The sequence below is a fragment of the Bos mutus genome, chromosome 4 (assembly GCF_027580195.1).
Source record: "Bos mutus isolate GX-2022 chromosome 4, NWIPB_WYAK_1.1, whole genome shotgun sequence".
NCBI classification, from domain to species: domain Eukaryota; kingdom Metazoa; phylum Chordata; class Mammalia; order Artiodactyla; family Bovidae; genus Bos; species Bos mutus.
The window spans coordinates 106,516,238-106,536,650 of NC_091620.1; the positions used below are offsets into that span (position 1 = coordinate 106,516,238).

Below are 20,413 nucleotides of genomic sequence, written 5' to 3' on the forward strand. Positions count from 1 at the left end.
GGTAGAAGGGGAAGCACAGTATGAAGAGGCTGGATGTGGGGGTCAGGGAGCAAATTCTGCTGGACCCGTTAGACTGCCTCAAAGAGTGTAATCTTCATCCTAAAATCTAAAACCTACCTCTTTGGAGGGCTCTAAGCAGGACTTGATCAAATTTGCGTTTCAAAAAGAGCACTTTGCATTGTGATAAAAGGATTGGAGGGGTCAGAATAGAAGCAGTAGTTCCAAGTCTACTTAGTAATGCAGAGCAGAGAGGAATAGATGACCTCCCTTGCTAGAGTAGTGGTGGGGAGATGAAGTTTGGAAGAACATGTTGAGGGGTAAATAGCAATAGGAGTGGGTCAGGGGTTGAATTTTGGGTGGAGGGTTACCAGAGACGATTTCTCTAGGAAAAAAAATGAGGGATGATTTCTAGATTTCTGTTATATTCATGAGAATGAGTGGTGACGCCATTCTCAGGATAAGGAATGCTGGAAGAAGACCAGACTTTAAGGGAAAGATCGGGAGCTTGAGGTGATGATAAATAAATTATAATTGAGCCACAAAGGGTAAAGCTATGCAGTCTTAAAATGTGATATCATGTAAACGTGTCCAAGATACATGCTAGGGAAAAAAAGTGTGATCACATCATGGGTAGAAAAGCATGGTATGTGTGTGTTTATATGTGTTTGTGTCCAAACATACATTTATATATGCATAGAATATAGAATGATGTGAGCACTGTTGAGAGGGGATACCCTTAGCAGTGGCGTTGGAGGGACAGCAATAGATATGTAGGAAGGAACTTTTATATTTCATACCCTCCTGGTTATACTCTTTGGATGTATTACAGTGAAAATGTGTGGCTTCTATAATAAAGAAAAATAATGACAGTTTCAAATAAGCACTCATTATTACTGTATTTCTATGTTTTTTTATTTTGGACAGAATTTTTTCCTACAGTTTTACTTCCTGAGCCCAGTCGCTCTTACTGCTTTGCCTTTTAATCCTTTCCCACTAGATTGCACTGTTAGGCTAGATTTCAGTCTGCATCATGTTTTGTATTCTGCCTTTCATTAATTTTAATAATTTTGAAACAGTCCAACATTTTGCAGATGGGGACATTAAATTGTTATGCATATAACTATTGCATGTTTTATGTATCCCATTTTCAAGGATCTCAGTGGATCTCAAGGATCTCCTTCTTCATCTAGTATTTTTGAGATAGAATATAGATAGTACTGTATCCCATCAGTGAAAACCCAGTATGTGCCTTGCTTGGGCTCTTAAACCACAAAGAGAAGTGGATAACCTTCCCTTCTCCACGAACTAGTCTATCAAACCAATGCTTTTTCTTTGATTGGATGTTTCCGTTTTTCTCCGGTTTTGATATGTGATGCAAAGTTGAATCTTGTGCCCATGCAGTTTTTGCTTTTGTGGCATTATTTCCTCAGAATAAATACCTAAGAGTTTATGACAGTCAGACAGTACAGATGTCAATATAACTTACTTCTCATTCCACCTGGCTTTCCTCAGAAGGGTTAAACTGCGGCTCTCCACCAGTTTGCCTTGGCAGATACTGGGAATGAAGACTTGCTACCATGCCATCTTCTTAGCCCTGTGGAGCCTGGAATGGTTGGAACCCCTGGGCGTTTGTCTCGGCTGGAGAGCAGCCTCCAGCGTTTATTCCGCTCCGCCATACAAATATCATTTTTTCATGTGTCTCCTGACTGTGAAGGAGGCAAAAAAAAAAAATGCTGTATTCTGTAATGCCAACTGCAGTGACAATGGTTTTTTCATTTGAATGTCTGTTTTTTAAAAAAACAAAACACATTTAAAGAAATCTAAAATTTCCTTCATATTAAGTGAAGTTTAAGTGTAATAACAACTCATTTTTTTTGAGAATGTCATCGTGCGCTAGGCACTCTTGTCAGGGTTTTATGTATATTCACGATGTCTCTATGAGGTGAGCACTGTTTGGTTCTTACCAGTTGAGGAAACTGAGGTTCAGAGACTTTGAATAACTTGCCCAGTGGACAGAAACTGGGATTTTGAACCCAGGTGCTCTGTCTCCAGAGATGCTGATTTTAAACACTAAACACCAGCCTTTCTGTGTTCTTAATTTTTATTTCACTCTGAAGCCTAAAATCTTACCAAGCTTATGCTAAAATTATGAAATTCTAATAACTTTACATTATATTAAATAATTGTTTATGTTCTGCCCTGCCACGCTCTGCTGTTTTAACAAAGTTTAGAGGGTTCTTATTTAGGCATTCTCGGTTTAAATTCTTGCTGTTATACTTCTCTTAGGAATATTTTTCCTTGACTCCCTTGGAGGTTGGGGTGGACAGTTCTCAGCAAAGCCATTTTTCTCTCCGTAGGTTCCAGCTAACCTTTTAACTTTCTTCTTTTAATGAATCGTTTGTGTCTGTACCTAACACACAGGATTAATTTCCATGGGCATTTCCTCATTGCTAGCTATTTCTAATCTAGCAGTCAGGGAAAACTTATTTTGTTTTAGAAAGAAAAATAAGTTGAAGAGGACCTACTGGTAATAATAATACTATCTCAAATTACATAAAATACGTAGTTCACAAATTGCATCCTCATTTAACCATTTGGGGATAGTATTGATGAATAGATGATGGAGTCTTTGCAGTCAGCCAAGAAAGGGGTTCAAAATCCAACTCGGCCTCTTACTAGACATATGATCTGGGATTAAGTCATATAATTTCCTAGGAGTTCTTATTCTTATTTTAAAATGGAACTAATAATACCTATTTTACATAGCTGATGATGTAGGGATTGAAATAGTTGTCTAGAAAACCTTTAGTACCTTGCACTTAGCACATAAAACTTGGTAGCCAGTGATAATGTCAGCTAACGTTTTTAAGAGAGGAAAATATAAAAACCAAGATTTCAGTATAAGAGACAGTTTACAAAATATTAAGGACAGTTGCATGAAAAAAGGAAGGGAAAACAGAAGGCAAAGGAGAGACATAATGATATGGGGGATGGTGAGAGAGGGGAAGAGATGAGGGGGGCATGAGCTGTGTATCCCATCTGTGCTCCCCTTTGTGTTCTCGTCTGTGTCCCCTTTGAGTGAAATAGGAAAAGAGTCTGATGAAACAGTGGGCAGAGAAAGACATGACAGTTTGGTTCTAAGGTAAGTATATTAACGAGATTACATTTCATTTGGCATATCCTGCTATTTACTTGAACAGTGATGTCGGACTAAGTTACTATTTATTATTTCTATCCCTTGACATTTTGATTAGATCATCAGCAATCAGTCACTATTCACAACTCTTCAATGGCTTTTATTAAATAGCAAACCCCATCTCCCTAAGTCAGCAAATTATTCAGGTTTGGGAAAGAGTAATGTTTCTTCAGAGAGTGTTTGCCCCTGGCCAGATGAGATGTAGTCACGCTGCTACGAGACTCCAGATGAATCATGGAACCTTAAGACAAACTTTAAGTATTGGATGGTTTCTAGGGAATTTAAGGTCCTGCCAGCCACCATTGGATTCATTCAGGCTTTGAGGATTTTTGAGAGGGAGCATTGAAGAATTGGTTAAATTGTATATCATGCTATGTTAGCTAATTGTGTGACTGTCTTAGTTTGGGTTTTGTAAACACAAGATTCATTTTATTCTTTGCTTTTGTATTTATGAATTAGAGCGAAACTCACATCCAGGTACAACTGTAGCTCATGAACCCAATGAGCACAGTGGAGTTCCTTTCAGGATTTCTGAGGATGGTCCATTATCTTTGGAAAAAGTCCAAGAACCAGTCTATACAGGCTGACATTTTTCTTTTTAAACACTAGATTTAATCTTGAAATGTAATGTATAGAATAAATATTTTAAAAATTTGAGCCATTTTTTTCCCATCCTAACAAAGGAAATTTGTTCTCACAGAAAAAAATGGGGTGATCTTTTTCAATGAAAATCCAAGTTATTAAAATACTAGCTTTTTTCCACCAGTAAATATTCTCCATTTCTTAATGTACAGATTGCAATAATTTTCTTTTTTTAATTTAAATAATCTTTTAGTCAATAAAGAATAAATTTCAAAAAGTCTTTTTTTATTAAGCATAAATGAACTAAAGGGGAAATTCAAGATCTAAGGAAGAAGACCGTAGTCACCATTATAGAGATTATAATAATTTTCTACACAAGGAGTTAGTTGGGTTGATCCATGATCTTGAATGCATAACAAAAAATAGATATTTCAGTATTACTGAGATTTCTCCCTCAAGGTGTGGGACTCGAATCTTTAAGCAGACATGTTATCCATGGTGTTGTGTCTTGCCTTTATTGATGCTGTCTGGTAAGCAGAGGCGTAAGAAGTTGTCTTTTTATTGAGATTTATTGGACTGTGGTCTTATGTCGTCAAAGTAGGACTTTAGATGGATCAATATAAACTTTAAAAAAATGAACATGCTCAAAGCAATGCCAGTCTTAAAATAGAGCTTTATTTTTAAGATGTGTTTGAACTGTTTTGTGCTGTGCTCAGTTGCTTAATCATGTCCGACTCCTTGCAACCCCATGGACCATAGCCTGCCAGGCTCTCCTGTCCATGGGATTCTCCAGGCAAGAATACTGAAATGGGTTGCCATTTCCTCCTCCAAGGGATCTTCCCTACCCAGGGGGTGAACCGGTGAATCCTGCATCTCTAGAATTGGCTGGAGGGTTCTTTACCACTGAGCCACCTGGGAAGCCCTTTAAAATATTTTACCCTGCCTCTAATTTTTAACAATTGAAGCACCAATCAGATTTGAATTTTGAAATTTGTCTGTAAAAGTCAAGTAGACTGCACTTACACAGGACCTGGAAAGTATGAGCCATGGTGTGTGGGTTCACCCAGCAAGGGTGTACAGTGGCATTAAATCTTACGGGTTTAGTGAGGTTCTGAAAGCCAGAGTGTAAGACCAAAAAAATTCCATAAACTTAAGTTACCCAAGTCAATCCTTTAAGCTACTATAAAGTACATATGTGTAGTTTTGTGTATATAATTGAACAATTACTCTTAGGCACAGCATGGTCTGAGAACAACTGGACTAGAATAAAGAAAGGAACAAAAGGGGTACTGTGTGGACACACACCCCATACTTTTTTTATGGTAACTTCCCAATCGATGAAGAAGTCTGGAACTCTGACAGTGCCTGCTTTCTCGCAGGATTTACTCCATTCTGCTTTCACTTTCATGCATTGGAGAAGGAAATGGCAACCCACTCCAGTGTTCTTGCCTGGAGAATCCCAGGGCCAGGGGAGCCTGGTGGGCTGCCGTCTATGGGGTCGCACAGAGTTGGACACAACTGAAGCGACTTAGCAGCAGCTATAGGATCAAGTGTCTGTAACCTTCAGACATGCTAATACATTCTCTTGGTTTTGTAAGGATTGAACTAGACAATCTACATGAAAGCACCTAGCTTGGGACTAAATGATGCGATAGATTTAAATGTAGGTGATGTTTTTCAGGTCCACATAGATAATTTGTTCTTCGAAGAGTTATGGAGGAGAATTTGGCTACCTGCTTCGTGTCTGTCTAGGTTGAGATTTCTCACTGCCCAGCAGTGACTTTCGTGTTCTTTCAAATTGGCTACACGACTGAAGCAACTTAGCAGCAACAGCATGGGCCAGCTGGAGTTAAGAGAGAGTGAAGGTTTCAGTGATAAGGTTACCCCTACATCTGGCACCTTTGACGTACTTGGTTGAATATCTTATATACTCTTGGGTTCTGTAAGGCTTCTGTTGGTCTTCTAGAGTTCGTATTTGTGTGTGAGAATCACCTGATGAAATTGTGTAACCCACCTCAGCTGGACTCTCCATGGTGGAATCGTGAATATGTGTTTTAAAATTCTTTGTTATACATTTGATAGGGTGTGTGAGAATATGTATTTTTAGAGAGCTGCCCAGATGATTCTTATGTAACCGGCAGGTTGCCTTTGGAACCCAGCAATTAGGAAAAATTGGGGGGTGGGGTATTTTGCCACAAGAGACCATGAACACTTCTGACCCTATTTCATGTTAAATTCCTTGGGAAACGACTACGGTATTCTTCATCTAGATTTAAAAGGACATAACTTCAGTTCTTAGGTGAAAAAACCATTTATGAGGCGAATCAGCCATGAGATTGAGCTTTTAGAAGATAGAAAATTAGTATACTTACGTTTGCATGATTTAAAAATTCAATACCAACCAAGTCATTTACTCACGTGGGATGCTAAGGCCTTTGCTTTCCACTCCCAGGTATCACTGAAATGATCACCTGGGGTTTTGTTCAGTTGTTTATTTTTAATAACTTGGGTTTTGAATTGTATTCTCTTTTCATTTTGGAAGGGGACTTGGTATGTTTTGTAATTTAAGGTTCAGAATTTTAATTTAAAGTTTAAAATTCAGTTGAAAAGAAAATAAACTTTTCATCTCTGATTCGCTAAAGTGAGGAGCCCTTTCACCATTAGGTGTTCTGTACCCCCAACAAATATCTCTGTCTTCACTTGTCCTTACTCTCTGGTTCATAAAGTATTTTCTTTGCTTATATATGCTTGGTCGCACCCGTTCTAATTTTTCTGGGATTGTGTCTTGTCATTTATGCTCCTTTTCCTTACACCTAGTCTCTGTCTCTCTCTTCCTGTGTCTTTTCCTCAGCTTATAAACACAGTCTGTCTCCCCACACTAAAAGGACCAGCCTTTCTCTCTACCTTGCTGCTCTTCAGTCTGCCATATCATTTTATTTCTTTGCTTCCCTATTCTGGCAAGTATTCCTAAAAGATTTACTACATCTGTTGCATCTACATCTTGGTCTTTTGCTTCTGGTTTCTACTCTTATCACTTTATTGGAGCTCCCCTTTAAGGAGTCACCGCTGACTTCTCCCTTTTCACATCTAGCAGTCATCTTTTCTACGCTCTCATCCTTTTTGACCTTTTCACAGTAAGTGAGGTTGTTGATCACACTCCTTTTTGGCATCTCTTCCGTTAACATAAATATGACACTTCAAGCTCAGTTGTCCAGCCTCTCTGACTGCTTTGTCTCTTCTGTCTTTGCTGAATCATCGTGGGTTTTGGCTACGTGAATGTATTTATTAACATGTTCCTCTGCCTTTTTTGTCCCTTTCACTTTTTGTGGATCCCTTCTTGCTGTGTATTTCAGCTCCAGAAGCTTGGGCGGAGGTACGGGGTGCACCCAGGGGGATTTGGGGACTGAGCTAAACCCAGAGGGAACATATCTGAGATGGCTAGAGGAAAAAAGAATGAGATGGTGACCCAATGTTGTAGTTAGGGAAATGGTACCCAAATATCAAGTCTGGAAGATAAGGATGAAGGATGGGAGAGTAAGCAGTAAGACTGGCAGTTTGGATAATTGGGAATAGGATAGGCAAGTAAGCCAAGACCGTTAATGTATATCTTCTCCAGATCATTTTGTACCTGACAGTCTAACACAGGTTACCTGAGGGCATGATCTCTTTAAGGAATTACACTGGGGCTTTGGCTTCAGCAATCATTTCTCTGGTGATGAACTTCAAATCTGTATCTGAAGCCTGCATTAGGTTCTCTTATGAACCAGAGCTCTATTTCCATCTTCCTCTTAGCTGGTTTCACCTAGATATCCAATTGGTACCCCAAATTTGACATATCCCAAATTAAAGTTATCATCTTTCTCCAGAAATGAACTCCTTTTGGGGCTTCCCTGGTGGCTCAGATAGTAAAGAATCTGCCTCCGATGCAGGAGACCCTGGGTTGGGAAGATCCCCTGGAGAAGGGAACGGCAACCCACTCTAGTATTCTTGCCTGGAGAATTCCATGGACAGAGGAGCCTGGCAGGGTACAGTCCATGGAGTCGCAAAAGTGTCGGAAACGAAGAGACTTGCACTCACTCAGTCAATATAGTACTGTTCTGTGGCATTCTGGGTCAAACATTCAAAGCCATCATTGATTCTTTTTTTAACCCACGTCTAGCAATTTGAAAAGGATTATCAGTATTATCTCCCATGATGTCTTATAACTGGCCCCACCTTTACTCTTCTTTTCTTCAACCCCTGATTTATGCTGATTGCTCCTTTACATTCCAGAGACAGCCCCTGTTTAGTGTCCCCTGCTCCGATTCTCTGTTCATTGCTGCTGGTGTAATGTTTCCAAAACTCAACTATAGATTTAAAAGACATGTTAAAGTTATCGTAATGTTCCTCACCAGGGAAAATTGTTTTCCCTCCAGTAGTGGTTACGGTTTCTACCACTGTGTGTATATGTGTAATTGCTATACATATACAGTACACGATATATTTCTGTGCATGCATATATATTGCATATATATATGTATATATATATATATATTACATCTCTCTTGTGTGCTCACTCAGTCATGTCCGACTCTTGGTGGCCCCATGAACTGTAGCCTGTCAGACTTCTCTGTGGAATTTTCCAGGCAAGAATACTGGAGTGGGTTATCATTTCCTACTCCCAAGGGATCATCCTACCGCAAGTACTGAAACTGCGTCTCTCACGCCTCCTGCATTGCAGGTGGATTCTCCACCACTGTACCACTTGGGAAGGGGTTATATAATATATATATATATTTCTATATATGACATGTATTTCTGTACATGAAGCATCAGTCCCTATAGACTGTAAGCTCCTTGGAGGGCAGGAACTGCATCTTTACCTTGTATCCCCACATATTCCCTATACTGACATGCAACAAATATTTATTGAATGGAATTCAGTAGCTTGCTGGGCTGGAAGGAATCTGATCCCAGTTAATAAGTAATAGGTAATCTGTGATAGTCATTTTATTTTGACATTAATTTCTTTTTTTGTGCATTTGTTTCATTCTGAAAAGCTTTTTTATTAAGCTGTGCTGATGGCATAAATGGAACAGTTAAATGGAAGACCAAACAGGCCAACAATTTTATTATCAGCAGAAAAATGACTGCTGGGAAGAAAGATGGTGAGTTTAGGTTATAATCTGAATCCCTTTTGGGGAGCTGGTAAATGTCCGCTTCCGATAGTCCTTTTGCTTTTTCAGTCATGTGTGGATTTTTTTTTTTTGATAAGTCAATCTGAAAAAAAAATCTATTTTCCTAATCTTCTAAACCTTATAATCGTCTGTGTTCTTAATCCGTTATTCTACAGGTTTATTTTTTTCCTTTGCTGTAGTTTTGCCTTTTTTTAAAACTAAAAATAATACTTTGTTTTTAACCTATCCAGTCACTAGCTTGCCACTTATACAATTTATTGCAATGCAGTTATTGTAACTATTTGTAACATTGAAAAACATTAAGAAGTATGTTTAATATAAATCTCTTAAAAACAGTATTTGCATAACCTTAGAAAAATGGCAAAAGTCATAAAATATTTTGGCTAATTATCAATGATTTTTTGAATGATTTTTGTTGCAAAACCAAATTAGTATGTTTTGCTATTAAATAATTAGATGGCATTTGTTTTCTGTTGAAAAGATGTCCTGACCCTGAAATGATTGACTGTCCTTCTAAATTTTTCTTCCCTATCTTTAATGTGTCCATTAGCAATATGTCAGGACCTTTGAAATAATGCATTTCATCAGGAAGAAAAAGACTTACTTAACAACGGAAAGATTACTTGTTTTAAAAATATCAATTATCATCATGAGCTTTCACTTAATATTTCTGGATTATTTGTCTTTACAATCCCTCTTAACCACATTCCTCCCATCCCCTCACCTCCACCCCCAAATTTCTACTCTATGTGGTCAGGAACAGTAGCAGAACAGTAGGTTGGTTTCTATAACTTTGGGGTAATCAAACTATCTATTAAAAAATAGCAATTTAAAAATACTTTGAAAAGAACAGGAATTTTTTGTGATAAAATGGACTTACTGCCATATAAGACTTTCTTGGTATTTATAGGAGTGATTCCTGGCTTACCTCATTTTCTTCTTACATTTCTGAGTTGGGGTCACTAACTTTTTTCTAGATAGCATCAAATTATTCCTCAGCTGAAGTCTTCTACTCCCAGATCGGTTTCACAGTAGGACCGAGGCTCCCAGGATCTCTTCTGCTCTTTTGTTTTTGAAACAAACCCATAAACACCTTTGCATGTTTAGGGAATTTTCATCTCTAATATCTAAAAGAAAACAGAGTTTTGTGACACTAACTTCTCATGGAGAGTTTGCAAAAATTTGTTTTAAAAAGCAGTAGATGCACTTGTTCTAGGATCTAAGCGATTTGTCCCATAGCCATTTCCCCACACCCTCCTTAGATATTCTCAAGGAATTTTCTCTTTTTCCTTCAAGGTATTCATTTCTGAATACTTGATCTGCGTGCATGTGGGCTAAGTCGCTTCAGTCGTGTCCAACTCTTTGCAACCCTTTGGACTGCAGCCCGCCAGGCTCCTCTGTCCTTGGGATTCTCCAGGCAAGAATACTAGAGTGGATTGGCATGCCGTCCTCCAGGGGATCTTCCTGACCCAGGGATTGAACCCACATCTCTTACATCTCCTGCATTGGTAGGCAGGTTCTTTACCACTGCTGCTAAGTCGCTTCAGTCGTGTCCAACTCTGTGTGACCCCATAGACGGCAGCCCGCCAGGCTCCCCCGTCCCTGGGGTTCTCCAGGCAAGAACACTGGAGTGGGTTGCCATTTCCTTCTCCAATGCATGAAAGTGAAAAGTGAGAGTGACTAGCATCACCTTATCTGGTTGTTCCTTAATCAAGCTGAGGACCTTCAGCTTCTTCCGCACATCCACTCTTCCTGTTATCTAATCTTTCTAGTTATGGCCCCAGATTTGGCATAGTATTTCTATTCTGTCATCTCCCAAGGATTTGGGATCTGCCCTGATTACTGCTGCTTCACATGAAGTTACCAAAACCCTTCCTCTGGACTTCACATTATTTTGCACTTACCTGCAGCCTTCTTTTCCCTTTTCTTTGGTTTCTTCTTTTTAACTTTGATCTCTAGACTTTCTGTCCTCTTTTCAGCATGTCACTCCATTCCTATTTGATTTTCTATAGATACTCTCTCACCAGCTGTTAAGCTCAGTTGAATCCTCCGCTATGGTGGTATTCTTAGTGAAATATACTATCCCAAGGCTTTTACTGTCACATTTTTCAGAATTGCCAAGAGATCCTTATCTCTTCCTGCTTCAAGCTTCATGCTCTCACTGGCCCTCACAATGATTTTCTCCTTGGAACCTGAGCCAGAACTATAGTTCTCAAAATAGAAATGGTCAATACGTCTTGAATCTGCCGAGGCAACCAGTTCAGTTTTCTGTGTTCTCTTATTTCCCCAGTTTCTCTTGAACTCACTCTTTAGCTTTTTCTCCCTTCCTGGTCTCCTCCTCTAATTTAAATCCTATTATTATAGTTCTGCATTATTAAAATATCTATATGCAGCAAGCACTGAATTTAATGTAGTGGGGTATAATAATGGACAGCCACCAAGTGTATTACCTTATGTTATCAAAATCAACAAAATGCATAACTACTCCCAGTTCAAATTCGGGCTTTTCCTCTTTCTAGTCCTGTAGACTTGAACCTGTCCCTCAGTCTCTCTGGGTTCAATGTTGTTGACTCTAAAATTGGAGGACTGAACTTGTTTTTATGGATGGTAACTCTGGTATTAACTAGCAGGAATCCTGGGTTGAGTAGAATGCTGAGGCCATATCCAAATAGGAAGTGGTGCAATGACCTGTCCCTTAGTAGAGAATGGTGTTTGGCACATCCCGACGGATGATATATAAAGCCCTTTTCAATTGCAGTGTTCTATGTGACCAAGTTTATTGATTATCAATTAAAAATGGTTTGCAACCACTTTCCAACTGACATTTATGAAAAAAATAACAACAGAACAAACACATGTGATCTTTCCATGGAAAAATCAAGATATTTAACTCCATGTAGAAAAATGGTTTTAGTAAGTGGCTTTGGTTGGGGAGGAAAAATCTCAGGAAGAAACTTTTCCGCTTTTTTGTAGAAAAAAGATCCAGGTAGTGGTTTCTTTTCTACCTCATGTAAAGAAAAGTGGTCCTATCTCTTAGAGGAATGACGTTTGAAAAGGCAATTTAATGCCTTCCCGGTGATGAATTCTATCGCCCAAGTGTGGACTATCTGGGACTGAAATAAAAACAATAGCTGACCACTGCTGAATGAATGGTCTTCAGGACTTTGATGTTGAGTAAACTCAAGGGGTGAAGGGCAGACTGCCGAGAAAAGCTTTTGATTCTAAGCCAAGATTTATAAGGCTGGACTGATAAAACACACAGTAACTTTTAAAGAGGAAAAAAAAAAAAAAAGGCAAAACAGGTTGTATACCAGCTAGATATTGATGCCTTTCAAAATATTTTTCTATAGACATTATCTGCTTTAATAATTAAATTTCAATTAGACTATAGAGATAACACATTGAAAAATAAATTAGGGAGAAAACCATAGATGTATCTGTCTCTGAAAACCCTAAAATGAGTTCTCTTGATGCAGAGATAGCAAAATGGAATTCATCTCTTACAATCAATTCTGATTAATCGGTAGAAGCTTCTTGGAGGGCTGTGTATACAGGGCTCTGAGCCTCATAAAGAGCTTTTAGATATTAAAGCTATAAAAGAGAAGGCTGCGGCTGCTGCTAAGTCACTTCAGTTATGTCCGGCTCTGTGCGACCCCATAGACGCCAGCCCACCAGGCTCCCCCGTCCCTGGGATTCCCCAGGCAAGAACACTGGAGTGGGTAAAGAGAAGGCAAAGGTTATTTTTTCTGTCAGCACTTATACTTCTCAATTATCAGCGAAGCTCATACAGTAAAATAGGTTTTCAGCGATTGTATTTTTTGTGTAACTTTCTTTTTTAATAATAATACAATTCTTCACTTTAGCAGAGAAGTGTTTCTTCTATAAATAGGATTTTGAGGAATTGGGAAATTTAGTTGCTTCGGCAAAAGTTTATTTGAGAAGCTGTACCAGGTAAGTGGCTATTCAGTATTATCTTTGTATCTTAAACATATTTAAAAGTCGTCTTCATCATTTTTATCCAAAATTTTTTTCAAATAATACTTACTATTAAAGCAGTACTGTGAACATCTGAAAAACGTTCAGTCTTATTTAACTAATTTGCACTCGGATAAGGCACCCTTGTCATGCTTCCCAGTGAGTAGCTTCCAAGAGAGGCAAATTAACAAAATTGAAATGCTCTTGTAAACAGGCTTCAATTTCTTATTAATAAATTACTTATTTTAGTGTGTTGTAGTCTTAGACTGATTTAACTATTGCTAAGGGTAATAGATCACTTAATCAATAGTTCTCTTTGTTTAAATTGTGCAGTGTATTTCCCACCCAGCAAATATGTAAGAAAGTATTTTTATAGAGCACATTAAATCCATTCATTTTGATTTGACAGTTTGTTTATGTTACATATGGATTAAATAAAGGCTTTCTATGGTACACTTTTTTTTTTCTCTGAATACATTTAATATGTAGAGTTTATGCTGCCATCTCCTCAAATCATGGCTGGCTCCCAATTATAGTAAGATCATCTTTTCAGAATATACTGTGTCAACGAAGAATCGGGAAATATGCCACAAAAGGGTCTCTGGGTTGCCAAAAGAGACGTGGCAGATGCAGGCTTCTTTTTTTCAGCTCTAGCAGAGCCTTATGAGTGATACGACAGTACAAATTTGTTCTTACTTTAACACGCAATCCCACCTCATTTGGTAGTCTGGTTTTTAAGCCTGCAGCGGATTAATAGCTGCAAATTAGAAGGCCCAGAGAAGCAGTTAGAGGAAACATTACTGACAGCAATGAGAAATGACAGCTGACAGCTTGTCTACAGATGAGAAAACAGAAAATCTATAAAACGCACAACCTCAAAACGCATTAGCAGAGGGCTACCTGCTAAGCACTAGCATGATCGGTAAATGGCAAGGCAACCAAACGCCTGTAAGGGCGTCATTGTATACTAGAGCGGAGTGCAATAATTAATGTGCTAAATGATGATCTTATACCCATAATGAAAAAGGATCGACCGCTGAGTACTTGAGAAAACTCAGCTCTCTAAAATGTTTCCTTCCTTGGGGTTCCTGGTAAACTGAGATTTTACCGTATTCTCTTAAACCGCAAAAAAAATTAGAAGATGATAATGTAAGTGGACCTTTGAAAGTGATTAATTTGTTGATAAGCATTCTATGAGAGAGAGATCAACATAATAGCTGCCTAATAAAGGTCACCTCTATGTGAATACTGACAATCCTTTATGACTTCTTAAAGATTTCAGAGGAAAGGAGGCTTTAAGATTTCAGTCTAGCTGAGACTTGGTCCCACACTCAGCAGCCAGTTTATCTTTATAGTCATCTCCTCCTTCTTGATGCAGACAAAGGCTTGTAAGTGTTCTCTGGACGTTTTTGTGGCGAGTGGACTTTATATATGTCTGTGCACATGTATATGCCATTGAAAAATCATTTTGATAATTGTGAAGTGTCCTGCTCTAGATTTGTTGGCAGTGTATCACCACAGTCCTTTCAGATTTGATGTTTGGTTAACTCATGCAGATTTGCGTTTGTTTTTAAGTAATTGTAAATAAGCACACAAATGTGCACCCTCCTATTTTCATCTCAGTGTTGCTCCCATGGGGAGAAAATTTCAAATGGACTATTAATAAAGAAAGACAGGATGCTATTTAGCTAGCATGAGGTCCCACTTGATTGCTACTGCCATCACTGTCTGTTATTTGGTTCTTGGCTCTCTGTGTTCACATAATATACATTGTTGAAAATGGTCTGTAGTTTCTATGCCTTATGACGAAAGCATACAGAGAATATAGTTTTATGGAAAGATTTTGCTGGCATGTTAACAAGGGATTTTGGAGCTGCATCAAGACGGTGAAATATTACCCCAACCACTTGTGCCCACATATTCTTTTGCTCTTCTTAACTCAGCTATGTAGTTTTTCCTGTAAAAAATTCTGTTACTTATGACTACCTGTTTTCAATTTTTAATCTTTGCACATCTAGCTACCCTTGTGGTTTGAAGATGATGTTTTTGACCCCCTGTGAGTTGGACTTTTGGTTTAATTGTTTTGACCATTAATGGTGATGGATTTGTATGGATTTAGCAACAGACTGGTTTCCTGTTTCATTTGTATCCAATGGCATGTGCTTGCAGAGGTGATGGATTTGCAGCCATAGACGATTGCAGAGCCATGCGATACACAGAGCGGCCAGACCCTGTGACCTCAGCTTGATTAGCACGACACAGTATGCTTGTGTATTTCAGAGACTGTTCAGCGTATTTCAGAGACATGTCTTTCAGAGATTCTTCAAGTGTTTAAATTTGATTTTCAAAACTTCCTTTGAGAGAAAACAGTATGCTCCAAACTTACTGTTTGTGAGGACTACCTAAACATCTGTGAGTGCAACATGTGTTCACTGTTAAGGAACAGCCTTGGTTGGTGTTAATGCAGACTTGCTCAGTATTGTTTGTATAGCCCATGTTTAGAATAGGAGCTCATCACTTTGAATTCTCTGTGTCATTTGTTGTTTTTGAAAGGAAGCTAGGTGTAAATACTGCCCCAATAGCCTCTATTGAAGAGCTGTTTGTTTTGCAAGTAACAAATGGGAAAGGTAAGGTAAAGGGCACTTCTCTAAAATGTTGTGTGGGTGCCCATCATTTAAACTGATGCTACAGAAAGGAAGTATTATTTTCACAAACAAAACATAGTGGCTTAGTCATTTTCCATTTCTAAGGCGATGAATGTGCTGTACGTCTGTATCATGTTTTCCTCCAAGTGAATGGCATACTATGCTTAAAGCGGAGCAGAGTCGCCAAGGTAACTGACCAGCAAGTATGCAGTTCAGCAGATTGCAGAAAGGCAATTGAGTACACATGAATAAAGAAATATGCATGTCATCTTAAAACCCAGGAGGGCCATGGTAGATTGTGGTTTGGCTCAGTAGATCATAGAAAAAAATTTTTGTGTGTGAAAGCAGAAAGTGAGATGTTCTATACTAGTCCTTGAAGTGAGATGATAAGCAGTGACAGGCTCCTTTTATGGTTCCATTTCAGGCCTGGCCACAAGCCATATAGGAAAAAGAATCAGTTCAATATTATTTAATATGAACAACCTTTCTTTTTGATTTAGAAGCTAGCATTTGCTACCTTATGGCAGCAGAAACTAAGGGAGACTGTTAGTAGTTTATAATGTAAATGAAGAATGGTAACCCATAAACTGCTACACACATATAGGAATTAATGTAAGTTACGAAACTGAAATTGAAGTTAAGCATTATATATGTTTAGTACACAAACATAAGAACTGTTTCCCTGTACCTTTTGCTATGTATTAGATTGGATTAATCCATTCAGTAGGCATTTATACAATTATTCACATATGCCAGACACCTCCGAGGTGCCCAGAAAAACAACACAGGTAAAGTCCAGTGCTGGACTTAACATGTTTTTAATCTCTAGAAAGAATGAAGTGGATAAACTCTGAAGAGATTCTTTAAATTATGTAAAGCATTCCTGTGCTTTGGATGTGAGATTGTGATCTAGAATTTAAACACCCTTCTGTATAGCATGAAGTAACTTCTCAGCAGGAGTTTACAGCTCTTTGTAATTTGGTTCTTCTTCCCAGTTTTCCTCTCCCTACCAGGATCTAGCATCAGTGGCTTAATTCCCTTTCTCAAAAGGGCCCCACAGTCTCCCACGATTGTATCTTGCATGTTTCACGACCGAAGTTGTCCATCTCTGAGTTTCAGAATCTTGCTGGTACTCAAAAAGCCATATTGAATTCTACTTTTTCCATAAACCTTTACCAGATCTTTCCAGCCTCCATTGCTCCTCACCGTCTTTCCAGGTCTTGCCACAGCAGTTTGTCTCTCTGTGAGTCATACCTAGTTAGGTGGGTGTCGTTGTCCCAACCAGAAGGGGAACTCACAGAAGACAGGGATTGGGTTTCCTTCATCTTCACAGTCTCCATAGCACCTAGCACTCCGGGGACACTGGAATCTTGATTGGTGAAAAATCTCCAGTTCTCATCCCCACTATATTTCTACGATGTATTTGTTCATTCTTTTTTTCTTTTTTTTGGAATGAGACCATGTTCACAGGTGAGTTAATTGCTCTTGGTGCTTAAAACCATGGGAATGCTTCCTAGTGCTGGTACAAAACAGGTCCGGAAGCAAGTCTCCCTACGGACCTCGGTTACACCTACTTGCTGCTTCCCTCCGTCTGTTACTTTAGCTTTTGAAGTTGTGTTTTCCGTAGTAAAGCTATGGATACATGAAGCTACCAGCCAAATGTCTTAGTTCAGTTCCTCATTTTTGGCAGCCATCCATGGAACTGCAGGGGCAAGTTTTCACAGATACAGCAATGTTTTTTGTGAGTTCCTATTTTTATGCTGAAAAATTACTGTCAGTGATTTTACTCTTCAGAGCTTTTAGTTAGTTGTGAGCCTGGAGTGAGCAGCCTTGGGTTCTTAAGGTTAATTACTGCATTTACAAATCCATCAGTGACTAAGAGAAAGAACTTGCCTGATAGGGTTTATCTGTTTAAAAATTGCAGCCACTAGCCAAACAAGAAGATAGAAAACCAAAAGAGATTGGAGAGGTGACAAGGGTAATGGCAGTAATGTGTTGGTGGAGATGATGATATCAGAGGGAAAAAATGATAAGTTGAAACTAATCAAACCAATTTAGTCATTTTAATGTACTCACATCATGTGTCTTCAGGAACCAGTAAATCGTAAAATCTGCCCCATTTCACTTAAAGAAGTGATTTGCCCTGAATTTTATTATGTAATTGTTATTGCTTATTTAGGAGATAGCATAATAGACTAGCTTATATGTATGAATTATTAAATGTCAAGATCAGGTAAAGTGGAATAAATCATTTCTAGGAGAGGTATGAGAACTAATACTCAAAGAGTACCCAATGCCTTTTTGTAAGTATTTCTGAAAGTCACCTTATATTTATCAATGGTATTTATGCTTTGTCTGGCAAACAGTTAATACAGTGGAGATTCTTACCGTTTAAAATTTGCTCTTTATACTTTTCTTTGAAAAAAGGTAAAATGAAAAAGATACTGTAGCAATGATATAGTTGACCACTTCTCATGATGTATTTCATTGGTAATAATCTCCATAAAAATTACCAAAGAGATGTTGTGGTTGTCTTTATTATTTAATAACAATTTAAAAAATTAATTGTGCCTAAATCTGCTGACACAGTGCTTGAAAAGTCTGTAAACACACCAAGTTGAGAGTTGTTCCATGTTTTGTCCTAAAACAAACTTTAACTATCTTGCATGTTGCTTCATTTTTCTCAGAAATGCCTCTATAGTGAAACCCGGTTTGACAGTGTAAGTGAATCTGCAAAAGCAGACCTCATTATTTGTCTTTCTGTCTCTTCTCTTGCCTTTTTGTTTGCAGTGTACACTATTTTCTCCAAGGTACACTCTGATCGGAATGTCTACCCCTCCGCAGGCGTCCTCTTTGTTCATGTTTTGGAAAGAGAGTATTTTAAGGGGGAATTTCCACCTTACCCCAAACCTGGTATGTTCTTGGTGGGGGGAAAAAAAAAGGTTAATTTATTAAATTTTTTTTTCTTTTTATTCAGTGTGCATAATCCAGATAATATTTAATCAGATATTTCTGACATTATTTGACATGGTCAGTATATATGATAAATTGATTGTTATAGGATATTTCCCATTGTAAGATTCAACATTTAATTACAGAAAATAATTCATTTTTGAATTTTGAAGAAAGCATATTTCTGATTGTCTAGTCTTGAGTTTTGTACTTCTGACAAATCATCTACCTATATTCTCATAGAAATAATTATAGCTATAAAATTATGGTTTTCCACATTAAGACTTAGAGTCTTACCTCGGACATTGACTTTTGGAAAATTATACACATATCATAGAAGAGAATTAAATAATGGTAAAACAAAATTCTCAAAAAAACTTTTACAATATGAAATAATTTTATATAACTTCATGATAATATAATGGGGATTAATTTTTCTTCAAAGTAATACCAATTACAAAGCCTTATTTAATCATCTATTTGTTTAAATTATGTTCTGTTCAATTGTCATAAATGCCATCCAGTTAATGAAGATATAGAAAGAATAGCAAGAGAAAATATATTCTTATTATGACTCTTACTTAAGTAACAAAAATGAGTTTTCTGAAAAGTATGGCATAAATATTATTTTTGTAGATGATATGATGAGTAGTATATCTGAAAATACTCATTTAGTTAAGCATGTTTTCACCAATATTCAAGAAAAAAAGGCAATCTTTTCATCAATTATTTATAAAATGTTTTCTCATGAGGCATTGTACTTTTGCAAAACTGTATAGCTAAATCTTTTAAGCAGCAGAAGAAAACATATAGTTTCATATAGTTAAGAGCATAGTTTCTGGGGTCAACCAGGATTAAATTCTTGTTTCCCCACTTAATTTGACTATGAGGAGTTAACATGGAAAATTACATATTTCATCGGTAAAATTACGGCTGTAATAGTACTACTTTTATTGGTATGTTTGGAATCAGATGAAGTAATAGTGCCTGTAGAGGCTAGACACAGCAATGAGGCTTGGTACATGCTAATAAAATGATGCTGTTGTTATCGTTTATTATTAATAAATGTCATGTTATTGAAGTTCTTTTAGATTTGGATTTTTCAACTCATCCTCCAGTGTTTTGGAATTACGTTATTTTTGTTTTCATGATACTTTTATAATTTTGAGATATCCCTTAAGATTAAGTTGATAGTGTCCAGAGTTGAATGAAAGAAAGATTTCTCAAAAGAATGAGCATAGGAACCTGATTTTCCTGAAAGTTAGTCGTCTCATTGATAGAACTTCTCCACTGCTATGTGACCCCACGCCCCCCCAAAAAAAAATTAAAGGAAAAGATGGTTTGAAAAAAATTGCATGAATATGCTCTTCGTTGTGTCAGATTTCTAGACAAACTAAACCACCAAAATGATTTTCTTCTTTATGTGAGGTCCTAATGTAAATTCTCAGATGGATTTCTTTGGGTTTTATTTAATTTGCTACAAATGTTAAGAAAAAACTTTTTAGACAGACATATTTTTGTTGAAACTATCAAAGCAGCACGTGAAAATAACTTTTATATCTCACTTCTGTGTTTCTTACCTAGGTGAGATTAGTAATGATCCCATAACATTTAACACAAATTTAATGGGTTACCCAGACCGTCCTGGATGGCTTCGATATATCCAAAGAACACCATATAGCGATGGAGTCCTTTATGGGTCTCCAACAGCCGAAAATGTGGGGAAACCAACGGTCATTGAGGTAATTTACTTAGAGCAAAATTATATTCTTGTTTATTTGTAATTTGAGTTTCAAATGCAATTAAAGTTATATGGCAGTGGTTTTCAGTATTTTATGCATGGAAACACATGAGATAACATTTGGAAATATACCATTTCTTTCTGT

General features: G+C 37.6%; 1 protein-coding gene across 5 annotated transcripts in view; it reads left to right on the forward strand.

The window, feature by feature from the left end:
- Nucleotides 1–20,413, forward strand: part of SGCE (sarcoglycan epsilon) — a 71,453-nt gene that overhangs the window by 8,095 nt on the left and 42,945 nt on the right. For 3 of the 5 annotated variants that reach the window (XM_070369835.1, XM_005909697.3, XM_070369834.1), the window contains exons 2-3: nt 18,366–18,488; nt 20,112–20,269. In XM_070369835.1, coding sequence (XP_070225936.1) covers nt 18,366–18,488; nt 20,112–20,269 — 281 coding nt within the window. Of the gene's footprint in view, nt 1–8,817; nt 8,926–18,365; nt 18,489–20,111; nt 20,270–20,413 lie in introns of all 5 variants that reach the window. The other 2 variants (XM_070369833.1, XM_070369832.1) reach the window with 1 other exon arrangement.